At 33.6% G+C, this 17,310-nt stretch overlaps 1 protein-coding gene across 8 annotated transcripts in view; it reads left to right on the top strand.

Moving 5' to 3' along the window:
* The window catches only part of RALGAPA1 (Ral GTPase activating protein catalytic alpha subunit 1), a 311,896-nt gene that overhangs the window by 169,699 nt on the left and 124,887 nt on the right, over positions 1-17,310 (top strand). For all 8 annotated transcript variants that reach the window (XM_027847459.1, XM_027847460.1, XM_027847457.1 and 5 more), the window contains 3 exons: positions 6,937-7,005; positions 8,482-8,616; positions 9,168-9,351. In XM_027847459.1, the coding sequence (XP_027703260.1) occupies positions 6,937-7,005; positions 8,482-8,616; positions 9,168-9,351 (388 nt within the window). The remainder of the gene's footprint in view (positions 1-6,936; positions 7,006-8,481; positions 8,617-9,167; positions 9,352-17,310) is intronic.

Here is a 17,310-nt window from a genome sequence, read left to right on the forward strand (position 1 = left end):
TGAGCACACTCCTCTCATATGACCCTCTTCTTTGTAAGTAGAGAACAGGGAACATAGAAAGAAAAAGATACAAGAGAATGGAGAGAAATAAATAATTAACAGTCATAGCTATGAAGGTGATTAATTCACCCATAAAGTGGAAGAGGATAGCAGAATGATTTAGAAAAAATCTAGTAATATATTGTTTATGAAAAATATATGTGAAATGTAAAGATTCACACAGTGTTAAGGTGCTAGAACAAAATCTTTTAGGATATGAATAGAATTTTAGAAAAATTTGATACATTGCTGGTACATAGCACTTTTACATAATTGACTGTGTATTAGAACGTTAAAACTTTACAAAAATGCAAAAAAGTAGAAATATTAAACACAATCTTTATTGAACAAAATACAATAAAAATAAAAATTTAAAAGATCATTGTAGAAAGTATGAAAAATGAATTGATGACTAAATAATCTAATCCTAAAGAATTAGTGTGTCAAAGAGCATATCCTAGAAATGATAGGTAATTTCACTAAAGATAATCAATGAGGAAACTTATACTAAAAATGTTGGGATGAAGGAAATTTTATACTTCCAAACACTTTCATGCACAAAAAAAAGTAACCAATCAACAAATTAGGCATGCAACTTTAAAAAAAAAAACCTAGAAAAACAACAAATTAAAAATAAAACTCCAAAATAGAAATCTTGAAAAGCAAAAAAGAGATCGATAAAACTGAAAGTTAAAAAAGTCCTTTGAACAGTTAATACAACTAAGAATTGTTCTTAATGCAATAAAATAAACCATTAGCTATTTTGATTTTTTAAAAAGAGGAAAAATCTCTTTCCCAAAAGTGATAAAGAATTCATAACAAATGAAGAAGATGTTATTAGAAACTGCTTTGTCCAGCTATATGGCAATAAAACAAACACTTTAAATGAAATAGGTGAATATTTCCAAAAACACAAAGTGCTCAAATTAACAGACTGAGAAACAAAATTTAAACAACCCAATTTCAGAAAAAGAAATTGAACAAGCCATAAATGAACTTGTGTTCGGGGAGAAAAGGGAGACAGACACTTGGGATCAGATGGATTTATTAGTGAGTCTTATCAAAATTCAGAGAATAATTATTTACATTATTACACAGAATGTTTGCAGAAATGGGAAAAGAAAGGATCCTGCCAAGTTTCTTGTATTATGCAAATATGGTCTTGATACCTAAACCAGTAAGTGTCAAAATAAAGAGTCTAATTTTTTTTAAAACCTAGTCTAAAGAAATATGATCCCCAGTGAATAATGATGCAAAAAATTAAAAATTTAAATAACGTAATAGCAAAGTCTATAGCAACATACCTCAAAGACTATACATTACTAGTTGGATTTTTCCAGGAATCTAGGGTTGGCTCAATATTAGTAAAAATATAAATCTTATTCACATATTAATGAGAAAAATAAATTTATATGATTCTATCAGTAGATTCAGAAAAGGCTTCTGACAAAATTCAACACCATTTCTGCTTAAAAAAAAAAAATCAGAAATAAATGAATCTTTCCTTAACTTGGTATTTAATAAAACCAAGAGCTTGCGTTATCTGTGAAATGCATAAACTAGAGTTTTTCATTAAGGTCACTTACTGAAAGCAAGGCTATCTATTATTACCATTACTCTTTAATAATGCTAGAAATGCTAGCTTCAGTAGGAAGACAAGAAAAAAATTGACAGAATAAACACAGGTCAAGATGAAACAAAATTATCACTTTTTGCAGATGGTATGTTTTACTTAGAGAACCCTGGAGAGTTACCTAAAAAACTAATTGAATCAGTAACTTGGACGTGGCCACAGTGAAAATTTGCTTTGCTTAACTATGTATATATTAGAAGAGTTTCATTTTGCTTTGGTCCAAGAAAATTGGCAAGTTGCCCTAATTGGTTTATAATGCATGTTTTTTCCCCCCCAAAAAAAGTTTAGTATATTCTGCTGTTTCAGGTATCTTGAGAAATGACACATCAAAATTGTCATCTACAACACAGATCTCATCTCTTTGTAAACTTTTGTCTAGTCCAGGGACTCTTTTCATCTTTGTTTTCCTTAGTGCCATTTCTCCTTCCTTGTGGAATTTTCTGGAATTATGATGTCAATGTTCAAATGTGGCAGCTCCACTCTTATTGCTATGGAAATTTTGACACATCTTTTTCATGTTTTTGTCTGTTGTCTTCCATCCAATTCTATCTTTAGTGTTCTTAGAATGATCTTGCTTATATGATGAAACTTGTTTTCTCTCCATTGTATTTTGCTGTTTCATGAGGTGAGGTTCGTAATCTTCCACTAACTTTAATAAAATTTTACAAACAAGCTTATGTTCTAAACTGGTGTTACCCTTGGGTTCCATATCTTTCTGCTTTTCAAGATCAAGTGTTTGCTTGCTGAGGAGTTCTTTTTGGTATCCTCATTTGGTTTTCAATTTATGTCAGTTAAACTTCCTTAGGAATACTTACAGTCTTTACCTCATTTCTCATTTTTTTAGCATTAAAGGCTTATTTTAATGGATTAGGTTAGAGTTGCCTTAGTTGCATACCACATCTCAATTTAATTCTCATTTTGTATTGATTTTGTGCTTTACTTTAAGAAATCAGTGGTCTGACTATACACAGAGCTGATTAAGAAATTACTCTCACATAGGTAACTATTTGTTTCCTGTCAGAAGAATCAAATAATTTTTTGTGATATTTTTCAGTGCTATCTTATCTGGCCATTTCCAGCACCCCTTTAAAAATGTATTCATTATCTGTAGGCATGAGGCTTCTTGTGTTTGGCTTCTTTTTTTTCTTAATCCTGATACATTTTTCAACATATTTTTCATTGTCCTCCCGTATGCTCAGCTTTACATTGAAGCCACTAAGTATTAAGCTGTATGTTGATTTGATTTGAAGGGTTTTATTAAATTCTTCACAGAACTTCTTTGACACCTGTTTCATAGGTAATAAACACACAAGTAACACCTTTTGTTGGGCAGGAGAACACAGGAGGACTCCTAACACTAACAGGTGTTCTAGCACAGGTTTACTTTTGATCCAATCAGACAGGAAGACAGCTTTGAAAGAATTAAATAAGCTTACTTTATTCTAGTCTAGTCTTCTCAAAAGGGTTGCTGATAATAGGAGCACCAACTCCTGTAGCATTTTCTAATCACACTTTTCGCAGGGGCAGGCGAGAGTAGGAGTACAACTCCTTCAAAATCCCCTACGCCTCAATGGGGGCTGGTTGAGGCAAACACAGATTCCCCCAAGCCTAGATAATGGGCTGATCAAGGTAGGTACATGCATTCCTGTATGCATTACCTAAATCCCAAAATGGGCTCCCCATTTACTGCCCACTGCCCACTTGCTTCATAGGGCAACAGACAAAGAAGGCATATTGCCAACATTAAGCTCACAGGTTAACTTTAGCAATACTGTAATGACCTAGCATAGTGCAGGCATACATTATGTCAACCTTGTATCTAACTGTGCAAGCATGGTAGAGATGTTTACCAACCATGACCATGAGAAATGTTATCTAGGACCCTGGAACTATTATCTAAAAAGGAATAACAAAATCCTGCTTACACACACTAAAATCCACGTTACTTACAACACCTTATCTACTATTAGAGAAGTTAACATGAAAGTTGCACAAATCTTATGTTTGTAGTCTTTTTGCTTATACTCGTTATGAAAAATGGAAGAGAAGGTGATTGTGTCCCTGGAATGTATATTTCTTGTCACCTTGGGATGCACAAAGAAACCAACTTCTCCATCATTTCTTTTGCCTTTCCAAGGAACTATCTTCCATTTATCTACAATTTCCATATAGTTTCTGGTTTTCTTGATATTAGAAATATCAGTAGGATATTTTGCTAAAAAAAAAATAAAGTTGAGGCCATTTGCAGAAAGCTCCAGCTTTTCCCCTCTATATCTCACATCACCTCTGACTTCTGCCATTATCTCTTTCTTCGTACTTACCTCACATAATGAGGTGGTCCCTCTCCTTGCCAACGCAAGTGTGTGCAACTCCACCCTATATCCTACAGCAGATTGCCCCCCGTATCATTGGCCCTTTCTCAGTTATCTTCAATCTCTACTTATCTACTGGCTCTTTCCCTGCTCCCTACAAATATGCCCTGTCTTTCCCATTCTCAAAAAATTCTCGTTTCATCCATCCATCTCTGCTAGCTGTTACATCTTTCCTCTCTTTTGTGGCTAACCTTTTTGAGAAGGCCATTTATAATAGATAACCTCCACTTCCTTTCTTCTCAATTCTTTGCAGTCTAGCTTCTAACCTCATCATTCAACTGAAAGTCTCTCTCCAGAGTCACCAATTGTAATTGCCAAGTGTAATGTCTTTTTCTTAATCCTCATCCTTTTTGACTTCTCTGTAGCTTTGGACACTATTAATCATTCTCTTCTCCTTGATGCTGTCTTTATCTCTTTAGTTTTGTTTGTTTGTTTGTTTTGGGTGGGTGGGGGTGTATGTGTGTGTGTGTGTGTGTGAAAATGCTCTCTCCTGGTTTTTCTGACAATTTTTTTACTGTCTTGTTTGCAAGATCTTTATCCAGGTTGCATCCATTAACCGTTCCCCATCCTCCCTATAAAAAACATACATACTTTTTTCTCTCTATATTACTTCACTTGGTAATCGCGATTATCTTTCTATAGGTAATTCTGAGATGCCTTTGTCCAGACTTTCTAACTTCCAGTCTCACATTTTCAACTGCCTATTAGGTATTTTGATTTCAGTGTCTCATAAACCTTTTAAATTCAAATTGACCAAAACTGAACTCATTATCTTTTTCCCAGACCCGCCCCCCCCCCTTCCTAATTTCCCTGATACCTTTGACAGCACTACTATCCTCCCAAATCACTCAGGCTCACAACCTGGGTGTCATCCTTAATTTTTCACTCTCTCACCCTCCATATAACATCTCTTGTATATGCTCCCTTTTCTCCTCTGACAGTGCTACCACCCTTGTGTAGGTCCTTATCACCTCACATTCGAGCTATTAACAATAGCCTGCCTTCTGGTTTGGTTTGCTTACCTCAGGTCTCTCCCCACTCTTGTCCATTCTACTCTCAGATGTTAAATTGATTTTCCTAAAGTGCAGGTGTGACCATGTCATCCCTTCCCACCTCCCTCCACCCACATAAGAAAGAAAAGAAAGGAAGATAGATACATAGATAGATGAAAAACTTTTGTATTGTATAAGCATACTCAAGTAAAGCAAATTCCCACATTAGCCATGTCCAAAAATGCATTTCTCATTCTGTGTTCTTCCATCATCTCTCTTTGATGAGGTGGGCAACTTCATCAGTTCTCTGGAATCATGGCTAATTATTTAGATTTAAATTGTTATTAACAATTATTTAATATTAAGTACATGCATGGAAATTATAAATGTAAACTTTACACAAATAATTGTAATTATGTTTCTTAACATGTATTCTGACTCCATCACTGCTATATAAGTTGACTATTTACATTTTCATAGAGAGAGAGGTTCTTTTCCCAATTGGGTGGCAATTTACATACTTTTCTCAATTTCATATCTTAGAATTTTCACCAAAAAAAGGTGATTAATATTTTGGATTAGATATCTTCTATAATACATAGTGATAATGTCCACTTGAGATTTGAATAAAATTTATATACGTGAGAGGTGGAACTATTTTAAAATGTGGCCCATATGCAGATTATTCTGCCTTGTAATGTAAATTTTTCTTTGAATCAATTTTTCCATTTCACTAAATAGAGTCAGACTGTGCAGACAAGGAAGCAAGAATTATCATCTCTACAAATTTAGATGAAGAACTGAAGCACAAAATACTGAAACAGTTCACTAATGGTTACCTAATTACAGAACAGGAAATAGGCCTTTTAAAAATTGTTGATATTAAGTATAATTTGTGAATTCATAAATGTACATGTTGGTTGCACTGCTACATATGTTGGTTGCACTGAAGCAATAATTTACAAAACTTCTTTGAATTCACCTCTAAAACTTGAACCCACTAGAAGAAACCAGACCTGGTGAATACACACACACACACACACACACACATATACATATATATATATATACATATACACACACACACACACACACACACACATATATATATACACACATACACATATATATACACACACACATATATATACATACACACATATACACAAATATGTATGTTCAGTAGAAATGAGAAAGTTCAAATAGGTAGCTGTTTGTTATTGAGGGAGCAATGGTTTTAAAGCATTTCATTTTTTTTGTTTTTGTTTTTTAAAATCACCAATAGTCATTATTTTTTATGGCATTACAACTTAATATTGGGAGGAATTTATTGATGTAAAATTAATTTTACTTTATTGCTGTAGGTGGCACAGTGGATAGAGTGCTGGGCTTGGAGTCAGGAAGACTCATCTTTCTTGAGTTCAAATCTGGCCTCAGACACTGTGTAACTCTGGACAAGTCACTTTACCCTGTCTGCCTCAAGTTCCTCATCTATAAAATGAACTGGAGAAGGAAATGGCAAACCACTCCAGTATCTTTGCCAAGAAAACCCCAAATGGGGTCATGAAGAGTCAGACGCTACTGAAAAATGACTGAATAAAAAAAATTAATTTATGCCTTGATAATTTTAGTGATTTTAGATGCTATCTGTGCTTAGTTTAATTTTGCTTGTGTGTGTTTTATTTATGTGGAATTGCAAAAATAGATTATAAGCTTGAAATTTGAAGGTGCTCATGGAAATTGCCATTTTTAAAAATGTTATTTGAAGTGATTGAATGCCAATATAATCATGACCCATATTAATAACAAATTTAGAATAATTATATTTAATAATTGATTTGAAGGATTTTATTAGTTAATTAGATTTTAAAAGAAAAATAATTTTTTTCTTTGCCTATAGATACTGATAGCCACTGTTACTCATCTTTTACCCAGTACAGAAGCCTCGTCTTATGAAATTGACAAAAGGGTAATTGAACACAGCTAATTTTTATTGTATTATAAATTGAGGTTTTAAGTATTTATTTTTACAAATACTTTGTTTATCTGTGGATGTGGGCTTATCCTCTTATAAATCTGTAATGTGCAATATATATACTAACATCACTTTATAATATTAATATAGTTTAGTTTCTCTTTAATAATTAAATTGATTTTCATGTCAGGGTTTTTGTTCATATCTGTTTTATAGAGTGTTCAAATTACAAAGCATTGTTTAGAAATTTGTAATAAATTGGACTATTTTTTAGGGCACATTCTTCAAAATATTGTCTTTTGGGAAATGGGTATATTGATTTGGTGTGTCAGATTAGACATTTCTAGTTAGAAATACCAACATGTCAAGTACATAATGAGTTTGAATTGTAACTCTGAAGACCAAAAAACTTCTCTCTACTTAGTTTCTAAGATAATAATACTAGCTGTGATCTTCTTAATATAATTTGCCATATGGAGGTTATCATTTCATGTTCAAAATTTGGTGAGGGGGAAAAATATTCTTAAGTTCAGTTGTTTAAAACTTGAGAGGACCGGTATTTAGAAGGACAAATGGGGCTTCTTTTGTGAAAATAAACTGCATTTGAAAATATGCTGAAAATAGTTTTTTATTTATTTTTTTCCTCCTAAGACATTTATGTTTGTGAATCAACATGGCAAATACAAGCAGTTTAGAGCATATGAGAAAAATATTTCAGATAAATGGCTTGGTATGCTTAATAGAGCATTCCATTCTTTCTCAACCTATCTTTCTATTCTCATTATATGTTATTCCTCTTTCTGCATCCAGCCAAACTGTACTTCTGTTATTTACACATGGCACTCCATGTCCCATCTCCATGCCTGTGCACTGACCATTTCCATGCTTTCATGTACTCCCTCCTAATTTCCACCTTATAGAATCCCTGACTTCTTTCATGACCAGTTCAACCGCTCCTTTCTACACAAAGCTTTCTCTAATTCTTCATCTAGTAGCACCTATTCTCACCTTGTATTTAACTACTTTATACTTATTTTTTAGTTAGTCTGGATATATTTATTCTGTACATATACATGTACATATGTACATACATATATGTATTGTGTATATTGTATCCCCAGTGCATAGTACCTGCCTGGTACATAGTAGGTGCTTAATAAATGCTTGTGGATTGATCAATAGTTATCCATTTTAATGATATTTTTAAATAATGTAGACAACTTTAAAATTTTAATGTGCTTTATTTTGTTGTCTTTACACAGTATGATGAATTCTATCTCTACTGGTCTAAACCTGAACTTCTAAAATTCAGTTCTTTCTGTATATTCTTTGTGTTGCTCGACTTATTTTTGCTGAAGACTGAAGCTTTACTAATGAAACTGTGAACTAAAGAATAACTGGGGGAAGATTATTGAATTTCACCGTCTTGTTATTTATGGAATTTATAATGGATAAAATCCTCTATTACAGTTGGTGGTATCATTACTTCTGTGTTTATTGGACTGGATCATGGCTTTGCCTTTAAAGACACTACTCCAGCCAGTTCATGCAACAGGAGCTGAAAATGATAAAACAGAAAAGTCTGTCCTCAATTGTATTTATAAGGTATTCCTACTTGAATATTTCTTTGGTAGCCACAGTATATTACATTTAGAACCAGATACACAAAGATGCGTTTTGCACTTATTGAATGAGAATTTTAAAATGCTGTTTTTTGCTAAAATTTTGAGAATTTGGGTCCTTATTTGATACTAGAGGCATTAGTTAAATTTCACTCCTATTATCTTGAAGTGGTCCTTTTTGCCTTGCTTGATAAATTTGTTGGCTTAAGGAACTAAAAAAGTTTTTAAGAGAGAGACAAAGGAATAAGTTGGTGTGGCATACATAAATAGGTTAGAGTTCCACTCAACTCTATTACTTACTACCTGGAGATTTTGGGAAAAATTTAACTTCTCTACTAGCCTTTAGCAGTTTCCTTATTTCTAAAACCAGGAGGTTGGACTAGAACTCGATGAAATCCAAGGTTCCTTATAACCAAATTCTGTTGTCCTAAATGCTACCAAGTTTAATTTTCTTATAAACTTGCTTCTTTTTTTCTTCTTTTAATACTTAAGTTGAAAAATAAAACGTGCCTTATTGATTTCTTGTGCTTTTAGGTTCTTCATGGGTGTGTTTATGGAGCTCAATGTTTCAGCAATCCTAAGTACTTTCCCCTAAGCCTCTCTGATTTGGCTTCGATTGATTATGATCCTTTCATGCATTTGGAAAGTCTGAAAGAGCCTGAACCTCTTCATTCCCCTGATTCGGAACGATCTTCAAAACTCCAGCCAGTCACAGAAGGTACAATGATGCATTGTATTCAGAACAGACTTATTTAGTGTTTCCTCACTGCACAATTTTAAGGGATGATGTAATAGCATGAAATTTTTTGGCTAGATTAAGTGATAAATACAAATATGTTATGGCATGAATTTGTTATTTTGAAACATAACTTCAAAAGATAAATAGTTAAAGTAGATGTTATCACGTGTATTCTTAGGCTTTAGGTTTTTTGTTGGTTTGTTTTTTGTTGTCTTTTGTTTTGTTTTTTGCCTTGATCTGTGATTTTACCAATATAGAATGATATAGAAAGTAATTCAACTAATACAGATCGCCAATTCCTCTGTAACTTATTTAGGATTTCCTAGAGGGGCACAAAAAGGTTAAGCAACTTGCCCATAACCTTCATAATCTTAAATACCCAAGATAATACCTTTTTTTTTTTTAAGCTGAGCCTTTGTATAAACTTACTTGATAAATAGTAATGTATGTAGCAAATATCTTACTTACGAAGGACTTAAGAATGGTTTGAAATAATATAAGTAGTTAATCTAAGCTTTATTAAAGCCATATTGAACTCAACTCCACTCAATCTTAACTCAAATCAGCAAAAATGTGTGTATGGTATATGTAGAATGTTCAAGGAACCATGCTAGGCAATATAAGAAGTACAAAGATATATGTTATAATTCTTTCCAGGATCTTACAGTGATTTTTTTGGAGAAGCAAAACCTACCTGGCTATGTAGATATCTAGATAATAAAGATTTAAATAACACTTTAGTACATTAAGAAAAGAAGATAATGCCATTAAAGCAGTACATAATGAATTAACACAGACCATAACTGTTATAGGCAGTTTTATAATAATTGCTTAGATTAGCTTTGCAAAATTAAAATTAACCATTGAATCTGATGTTACTTAAAAACAAATGGTAAGTGTATGGGGGAAAAATGGTTGTCTATAGTTTAAGTAGGTAGAACATCTAATTTTTGTTCAAAAGAATATGAAGATCATTTCTGGAATTGAAATATTTTTTAAAAATTGAATTCACCTATTTAACAAGACAGTTCTAGAATTTCATATAAAATATATTGTGCCAATATCAGACAGCTATAGTAAAGACAGAAGAGAAAACTGTTGAAATAGAGGCATTTAATTTTGATACTTAGTACCATGCTTTGCTTCTGTTAAACCGAAGCCTTTAGGTTACCTTAAAGGTATTAAAGATCAGATAAATGCAGAACCTTTTTTTTTTTTTACTTTTTTTTTTTTCAGAACCTTTTTTTAATAGCCCTGTACTAACAGCAGGTTATTTGTGGTCTGTAGTGACTTATGTTCTGGGTGGTTTTTTAGGTTTTTTGGTTGTTTTTTTAATATAGAGACAATGGCTAATCATTATGCCCTTGTCCAAGGCATGCTTCATCATCCTCAAGTGCTTTTTTGGCCAAAGAATTCTAAACATAGAGCTGTCCCCAATAAGCTCAGTATTGCATTGAATGAATTTGATTTGAGAGCTATTGGCAGGAGTAGCTATAATTATTAAATTTAATGAAGAATGTAGCTGTAGTTGCCTTTTTGTCAAGTAGTAGTGGTGTTATTAGCAAAAAGTCATCATGTTCAGAGACAGAATAAAAAGAGGCTACAGAGATTATTCTCTTCTAATTATAGTTTCACCTATATATTATGCAAAGCCACTATTTAAAACATCAACCAAAATTAACTTCCTCTACATGTTCTATTACATTATAGTGAATTGCAGAAGCTCTTTATGCCTTTCTGCTTTGTAAGCCATAATAATCTGTAATTATGGGTTTATAAAGCAAATGCTATGGGATTTGTTTAACCATCTCAAAACACAACACTGAATAGACTTTATTAAATGAATGCCTACTATGCAAAACCTTTGTAGTATTGATATCTGCATTTTGGATTTTCTTAACAAGGTTTGTTTTTTCTAGAATTTCTTCTTTAATCTGCAAATTGTACTTAGTACACTGGAAGAAGTACTGACTCTTTGAGTCAGAGGACCAGCTTTCAAATCCTGCCTCTGACCTTAGGAAAGTCATTTATTGTCCCTGGATCTCATTTTTCTTCATCTCTAAATGAGGGAGTTAGACCAGATGACCTCTGAGGTCTCTTCTAGCTCTAGAGTTTTGATCCATGTCCATTTCTAAGTGCCTGAGTTTGGAAGCTATATAACTTTAAAAAAATATTTATGGCTTGAAAATCTAAAGAGTTTAAGTAATGAAATTAACTCTTTTTTCTGTCCCCCCCCCCTCCATATATATATACACACATATATATGTGTGTATGTATTTAGATGTTTGGATACTTTCTCCAAATTCACCTAAATTTTATATGAGGTGCTATTTTTATTAAGTAATAATGTAAATAATATAGTAAATAATGTACTGTTAACATGCCTGCCTAAGCAGACAAATTGTTAGAGGAAAATTCAATCATGTAATTTTTAAAAGGTTTTCCTCTATCTATACTTTGTGGGGAAAAGATTAGTAGTATAGATGGTTATTTGTTTTTTAGGAATTTGGAATATGTTGGTAATTTATGCAAGCAACTTGCTCAGTTACTGACATAACTAGAAAACAGCTTGTCATATTTTGAGAAAAAGCAAATTTTAAACCTTATGTTTCATAGATTGCTACCAAACACAATCACTTAACTATATTATACCGCTTAATATTCATTTGGGGGCTAGTAGTTATGACCATTCCAGAAATAATAACTTCTTTAGTAACAAAAGAAGTATTTTTGTTTTTACTGAGCCTTCTGCAAGAAAATTTGAAATCATCTTGCAAATAGCCAGAAAATTGAGGTATGAAAAGTTCCAGCGATTGTCTCTGGATTGCTGTGTAACCATGGAGAAAAGTCAGGAATTTTTCACATTTCTGTGATATAGTTCTATTATATTATTTTTCCTTATTCAGAAGGAGAACTTATATGTTCTACAAACAAGTCCACTGCTCAGAATAATAAGTCACCTGCTGAAGTATGTAGATGAAAAGAGAAATCAATTTAATTTTGAACTTTGTTTTTCAAATAGTTATTGTTGTTTTGCATTTGTTCTTTTTGAAAACTGTGATCTGGCTTATGTCAATAACATGTAGAGTGTGCATGTCGGTCTTAGATAATTATGCAAAAATTTTCCCTGTAGATCTTTTCTTCTGATTCTACCTGATTTGATTTTTATTTTTTGCAGAAGCATTTTAATTGTATGTGATCAGAATTATCTATTTAATAATTCAGTCCAATAAGCATTTATTAAGTGCCTGCTATGTACAAGGCACTGTGCTGAGTGCTAGGTATACAAAAAGAGGCAAAAGATAGTCCCTGCTCTCAAAGAGCTTACAATCTAATGGAGGAAACAACAAGCAAATATATACAAGATAAGTAGGAAATGATCAACAGAGGGAAGGCATTAGAATTAGGAGGGGTTGGAAAAAGCTTTCTGTAAAAGATGAGATTTTAGTTGGGACTTAAAGGAAGCCAGGAAGGTTACTAGACAGAATTGAAAAAGGGGAACATTCCAGACACAGAGGACAGCCAGAGAAAATGCCTTGTGCCAAGAGTTGAGGTGTCTTTTTTGTGGAGCAGCGAGGAATCCAGTGTCTTTTATTAATATCTCTGCTATATCATCTATGATTAACAATTTTTGCATCACACATAATTTTGAAAGATAGAACTTTCATTCTCTAATTTTGCTACATTGTGGTTTTTTATATTTAGATTGTTTATTGATTTGAAATTTACTATGATAAGATGCTGATTTAAACCTTTTCACTAAGTTGCTTTCTAATTTTTTAGAGGTGTCTGTCACGTAAGAATCTCTTCCCTAGGAATTTGTTCTTAGATTTATCAGACATTACTCTTCAGCACATGTTTATAGGTCTTACTTAACTTATTTTACTGATCTAATTTCCTTTCTTATCCATTTCTACATGAATTCTATAATTATTGTTGATATTTACTTGTATATTTTGTATTTTAATAGGGATAGATGGATATAAAGTCTTATACTTGGGTTAAAATAAACCTCAAATCCTAGATAGGGGAGGCATGAACTAGACAGTAGTTTGTCTGAAAAATGAACGGGGGGTGGGGTTTAGTGAACTGTAATTTCAATAGCAGTAAAAAGTTAAATGACAACCCAGGAAAATTAATAGGATCTTATACTAAATTAAGAGTGACAGTGGCCAGCAATAAGTTGATTTTTTGCCCTGATTATGCTCTGTTGAGCATTCAGAGCTTATCATAACCTACTTTTTCAGTCTTCTTATACATTACTCCCTGACCTGTACTCTTCAATCCAATGACACTGACCTCCTGGCTATTTCATGAACAAGATTCTCTATCTCTTGCCTCGGGGCATTTTCTGTGGCTGTCCTCAATACCTGAAATACCACCCCCCACCCCCACCCCGCTCTACTCTGACTAAGGGCATCTCTGATTTACTTTAAGTCCCAACTAAAATCCCAACTTCTACCTTCCCTAACCCTTCTTGGTTCCAGTGTCCTCCCTCTTTTAATTGTTTTCCTATTTATTTTGTATGTAACTTGTTTGTATATATCACTTTCCATGTTTTTGCCCCCATTAGATTATAAGCTTCTTGAGGGCAGGACTGTTCTTTTCCTCTTTTTGTATCCCCAACACTAAGTACAGTGCCTGGCACCTATTAGGCGCTTAATAAATGTTGGTTGATTGATTGATTGATTAATTAAAACACTTATGAAGTATTATGTTCAATTCTTTGTGCCCCATTTTAGGAAAGATGTTGATAAAATGGGAGAGTATTCATTGCAGAACAGTCATGTTGCCAGAAGGGCTGTATGTTTATGTATGTAAGGATTGGTTAAAGGAAGTGTAGATGTTTAGCCAAAAGAAAAGGAGGCTTACAGGAAGTCTAATGGCTTCAAGTATTTGAAGCATTACCAGGTGGACAAAGATTAGATTTATTCTTCTTGAACTCAGAGTACAGAACTAGGACTGCTGGGTGAAAGAGACAAATTTAGGCTTGATGTAAGGAGACTTAGTTCGGAACAATTAGAACTATCTAAAAATGGAATGGTCTGCCTCAATTATCAGTGGCTTCCTCCTCCCTGGAGAACTTTAAAGAAGAACAAATGACCACTTCTCTAGTATTTGTAGTGTTTTTAAGGTCCCCCCATACTACTTATTTATTATATTCTTTAATATTCTGAAGGCAATACAACATAGTGAAAAGAGTGCTTGATTCATAATCACTGAATTTGGGTTTGAATCCTAGCTCTGGAAATTACTATGTAAAAATGTGGCCTTAGGTAAGCTATTTAACCCTATCTGGGCCATGAAAATTTATTCTCTCTAATTAAATATTTGGAGACCAAAATAGGTCTTCTATTAGTTATGTTATTATTTTTTTTTTAATTTTTAAATTTTTAATTTTTAGGCAGTTGGGGTTAAGTGACTTGCCCAGGGTCACACAGCTAGTAAGTATCAAGTGTTTGGTCTGAGGCCAGATTTGAACTCAGGTCCTCCAGACTTCAGGGCCGGTGCTCTATCCACTGTGCCACCTAGCTGCCCCTAGTTATGTTGTTATTATTTATTATTATTAGTTCTGTGTATTTTGGTATTTTAATTCTGTCTTAAATGTAATTTTTCTTCCTATCTCTAACTCTAGTGTTTTGATAGCAGTATATATCGTAATAATTACTTTTGTGGATTTATTTTGTACCTTGTTACTTTAGTGAAGTTACTGATAATATTATTGTTGATTCTACTATCATAATGTCTGCAAATAGAAATAATTTTGTCTCTTAAGCTTAGCTCCTCATTTTCTCTTAATTGTGTTGTTACAGCTACCATTTTTAGCACTTTCAAATAATAATAGTTAAAATGGACATTCCTGTTTTGCTCCTCAAATATAGGAGAGTTTCCATTGTTTCTGTGTTACAAATCATGATATTTATATACTTTTGGTAATATTAAGGAAAGGTTACTGGTTCATTGATGTATAATTGGAAGGGACCTCAGCAAACAAATGCTCACAGAATTTAAGTAGTTTACCATACACATACAGGCAGTAAGCAGTAGAGCAGGACCTCTGTCTCTAATTTCAGGATTCTTTCCATCAAACTACATTACCTTGAGTCACTGTCAGGCATTAACATGGGTGAGAAGTCCTCTTATTCCTTTGTTTTTCCTGCATTTTTAACACAAATGAGCAGTACATTTTTCTGTTTCTGTTTTAATCATGTTTTATTGTGTTTGTTATTAATAAGATTTATTGTGCTTTAAGTTTTCCTAATTTTGAGCTAGCAGTGAATAAGAATAGACCCTGCTACCACAAGAAAGTTAGTCCATTTGGCAAAAGTAGGAACCAACAAACAGAGCTGATCTTTGCAAAATCTGTTTCAGTACTCAGTGAGGCCTGAAGGTAATATCTTAAATGAAAGCAGTAGGTGATCTAACTATATCCTGCATAAGTTCAGTGATTCCCTGAGAAAATAGAAGTGGGGAAGGTATATGTGGTCAGTGTTCGAGGTCAGCATGGCATTGCCATACCTTCACAAGGTACTAGTGACTGCGAGGGCAAAATAAACACTTGTAGTTGTTTGGTAGAGGGCCAGTGTAGTCCATTTGCCAGTCCTGGACCATGTGAGTTCCATAAGGGATAGGAATTATATTGTTGGAAGAGCAGAGACTGAGAAAGTTAGCAGCCTATACAGGTAAGGATGACTAATGCATCATTATGAAGAGATGAAGTGATTCTCTGCCTACTGGATCATAGCGTCCCCTCCCTGGTGATGCTTGTCAGAGATGTTTCTTGTTTCTTAAGTAAGAAACACTTCCAAGGTCATGATTAGTAAGGAACAATATATTATTTGACATCTTTGCTTCTAGATCTCTGTTTTAGGATTCTGAGTCCAGAAATTGGTTGAGAGGAATGAGAGTATGAATTATTAATGCTTCCCCATCTACTTAAAATTAACTGATAAGGGAGATATGGAGGTTTTTATCTGTGATATTAGGTTTTATGTTACCATTTGGTTCTGCATTTGAAAAAAATCCTCTAGGTTTTCAAATGCAGCCCTTTGACTAAATCCAAACTTCACAGAACAAATCCCCTTAGGCCACATGTGGTCTCAAGGTCACAGGTGTAGATAACCACGTTATCTGCAGAGTTATTATGGGGAAAGAGGGAGAGACCATCTTAGGTGTTTTTAGGGGTAAAAGCAGAAGAAAGCAAGAAACAAAACTTACAAGATGCTAACCAGTTAATATAGGCATATATTCTTTGTGATAATAAATAAATGGAGCCAAAATGGGTACCCATTGATTGGGGGAAAGCTAAAAAATCATATTTTTTATTATTGTAATAGATTTTTAGTGTGCAGTAGGAAATGATGAATATTAGGAAACATGGGAAGATCTTTATAAACTGATTAAATGAGCAACACTCACTACAACAATTAGACTTGAGGGTACTCTGAGTTCAAAGAGTTTAAAAATGAACCCTGATTAGTTTCTCCTGCCCATTTCAATTTCTTCATTTGGCAGCAAACTCCTCTTCAAATGAGTGGTTATGGGGAACCAGCATCTATGCTAAGGTAGAGAATATGAAGGAAGCCTACTATAAGACATAAAAAATGTTAAAGTGTATTATTTATAGCTGTATAAACGTGAGAGGGGATGCTGTGGGCTCAACGTAAATTGAGCTTGATGTGATAGTATGGTAGTTGCCCACATTGGAGTGGCAGCTCCAGAGATGGCCTCCTATTTTCTATGGAGAAGAGGAGTCTTCATGCTGAAGAAGAAGATGCTCTTGATGCTGAGGGGAAACTCTGGGGAGGCATTGTGACACTAGGATGGCTAGTGGAGGTCCATACCTTCTAGTACTCCTTTGTCCTTGCAGCATTTCATACATGGAGTATGGACTCCAGCTTTGGGAGCATAGAGTATATAGCCTAGGGAGGAGTGGAT

This window comes from Vombatus ursinus, unplaced genomic scaffold, assembly GCF_900497805.2.
Source record: "Vombatus ursinus unplaced genomic scaffold, bare-nosed wombat genome assembly UNPS02015406.1, whole genome shotgun sequence".
In the NCBI taxonomy this organism is placed as follows: domain Eukaryota; kingdom Metazoa; phylum Chordata; class Mammalia; order Diprotodontia; family Vombatidae; genus Vombatus; species Vombatus ursinus.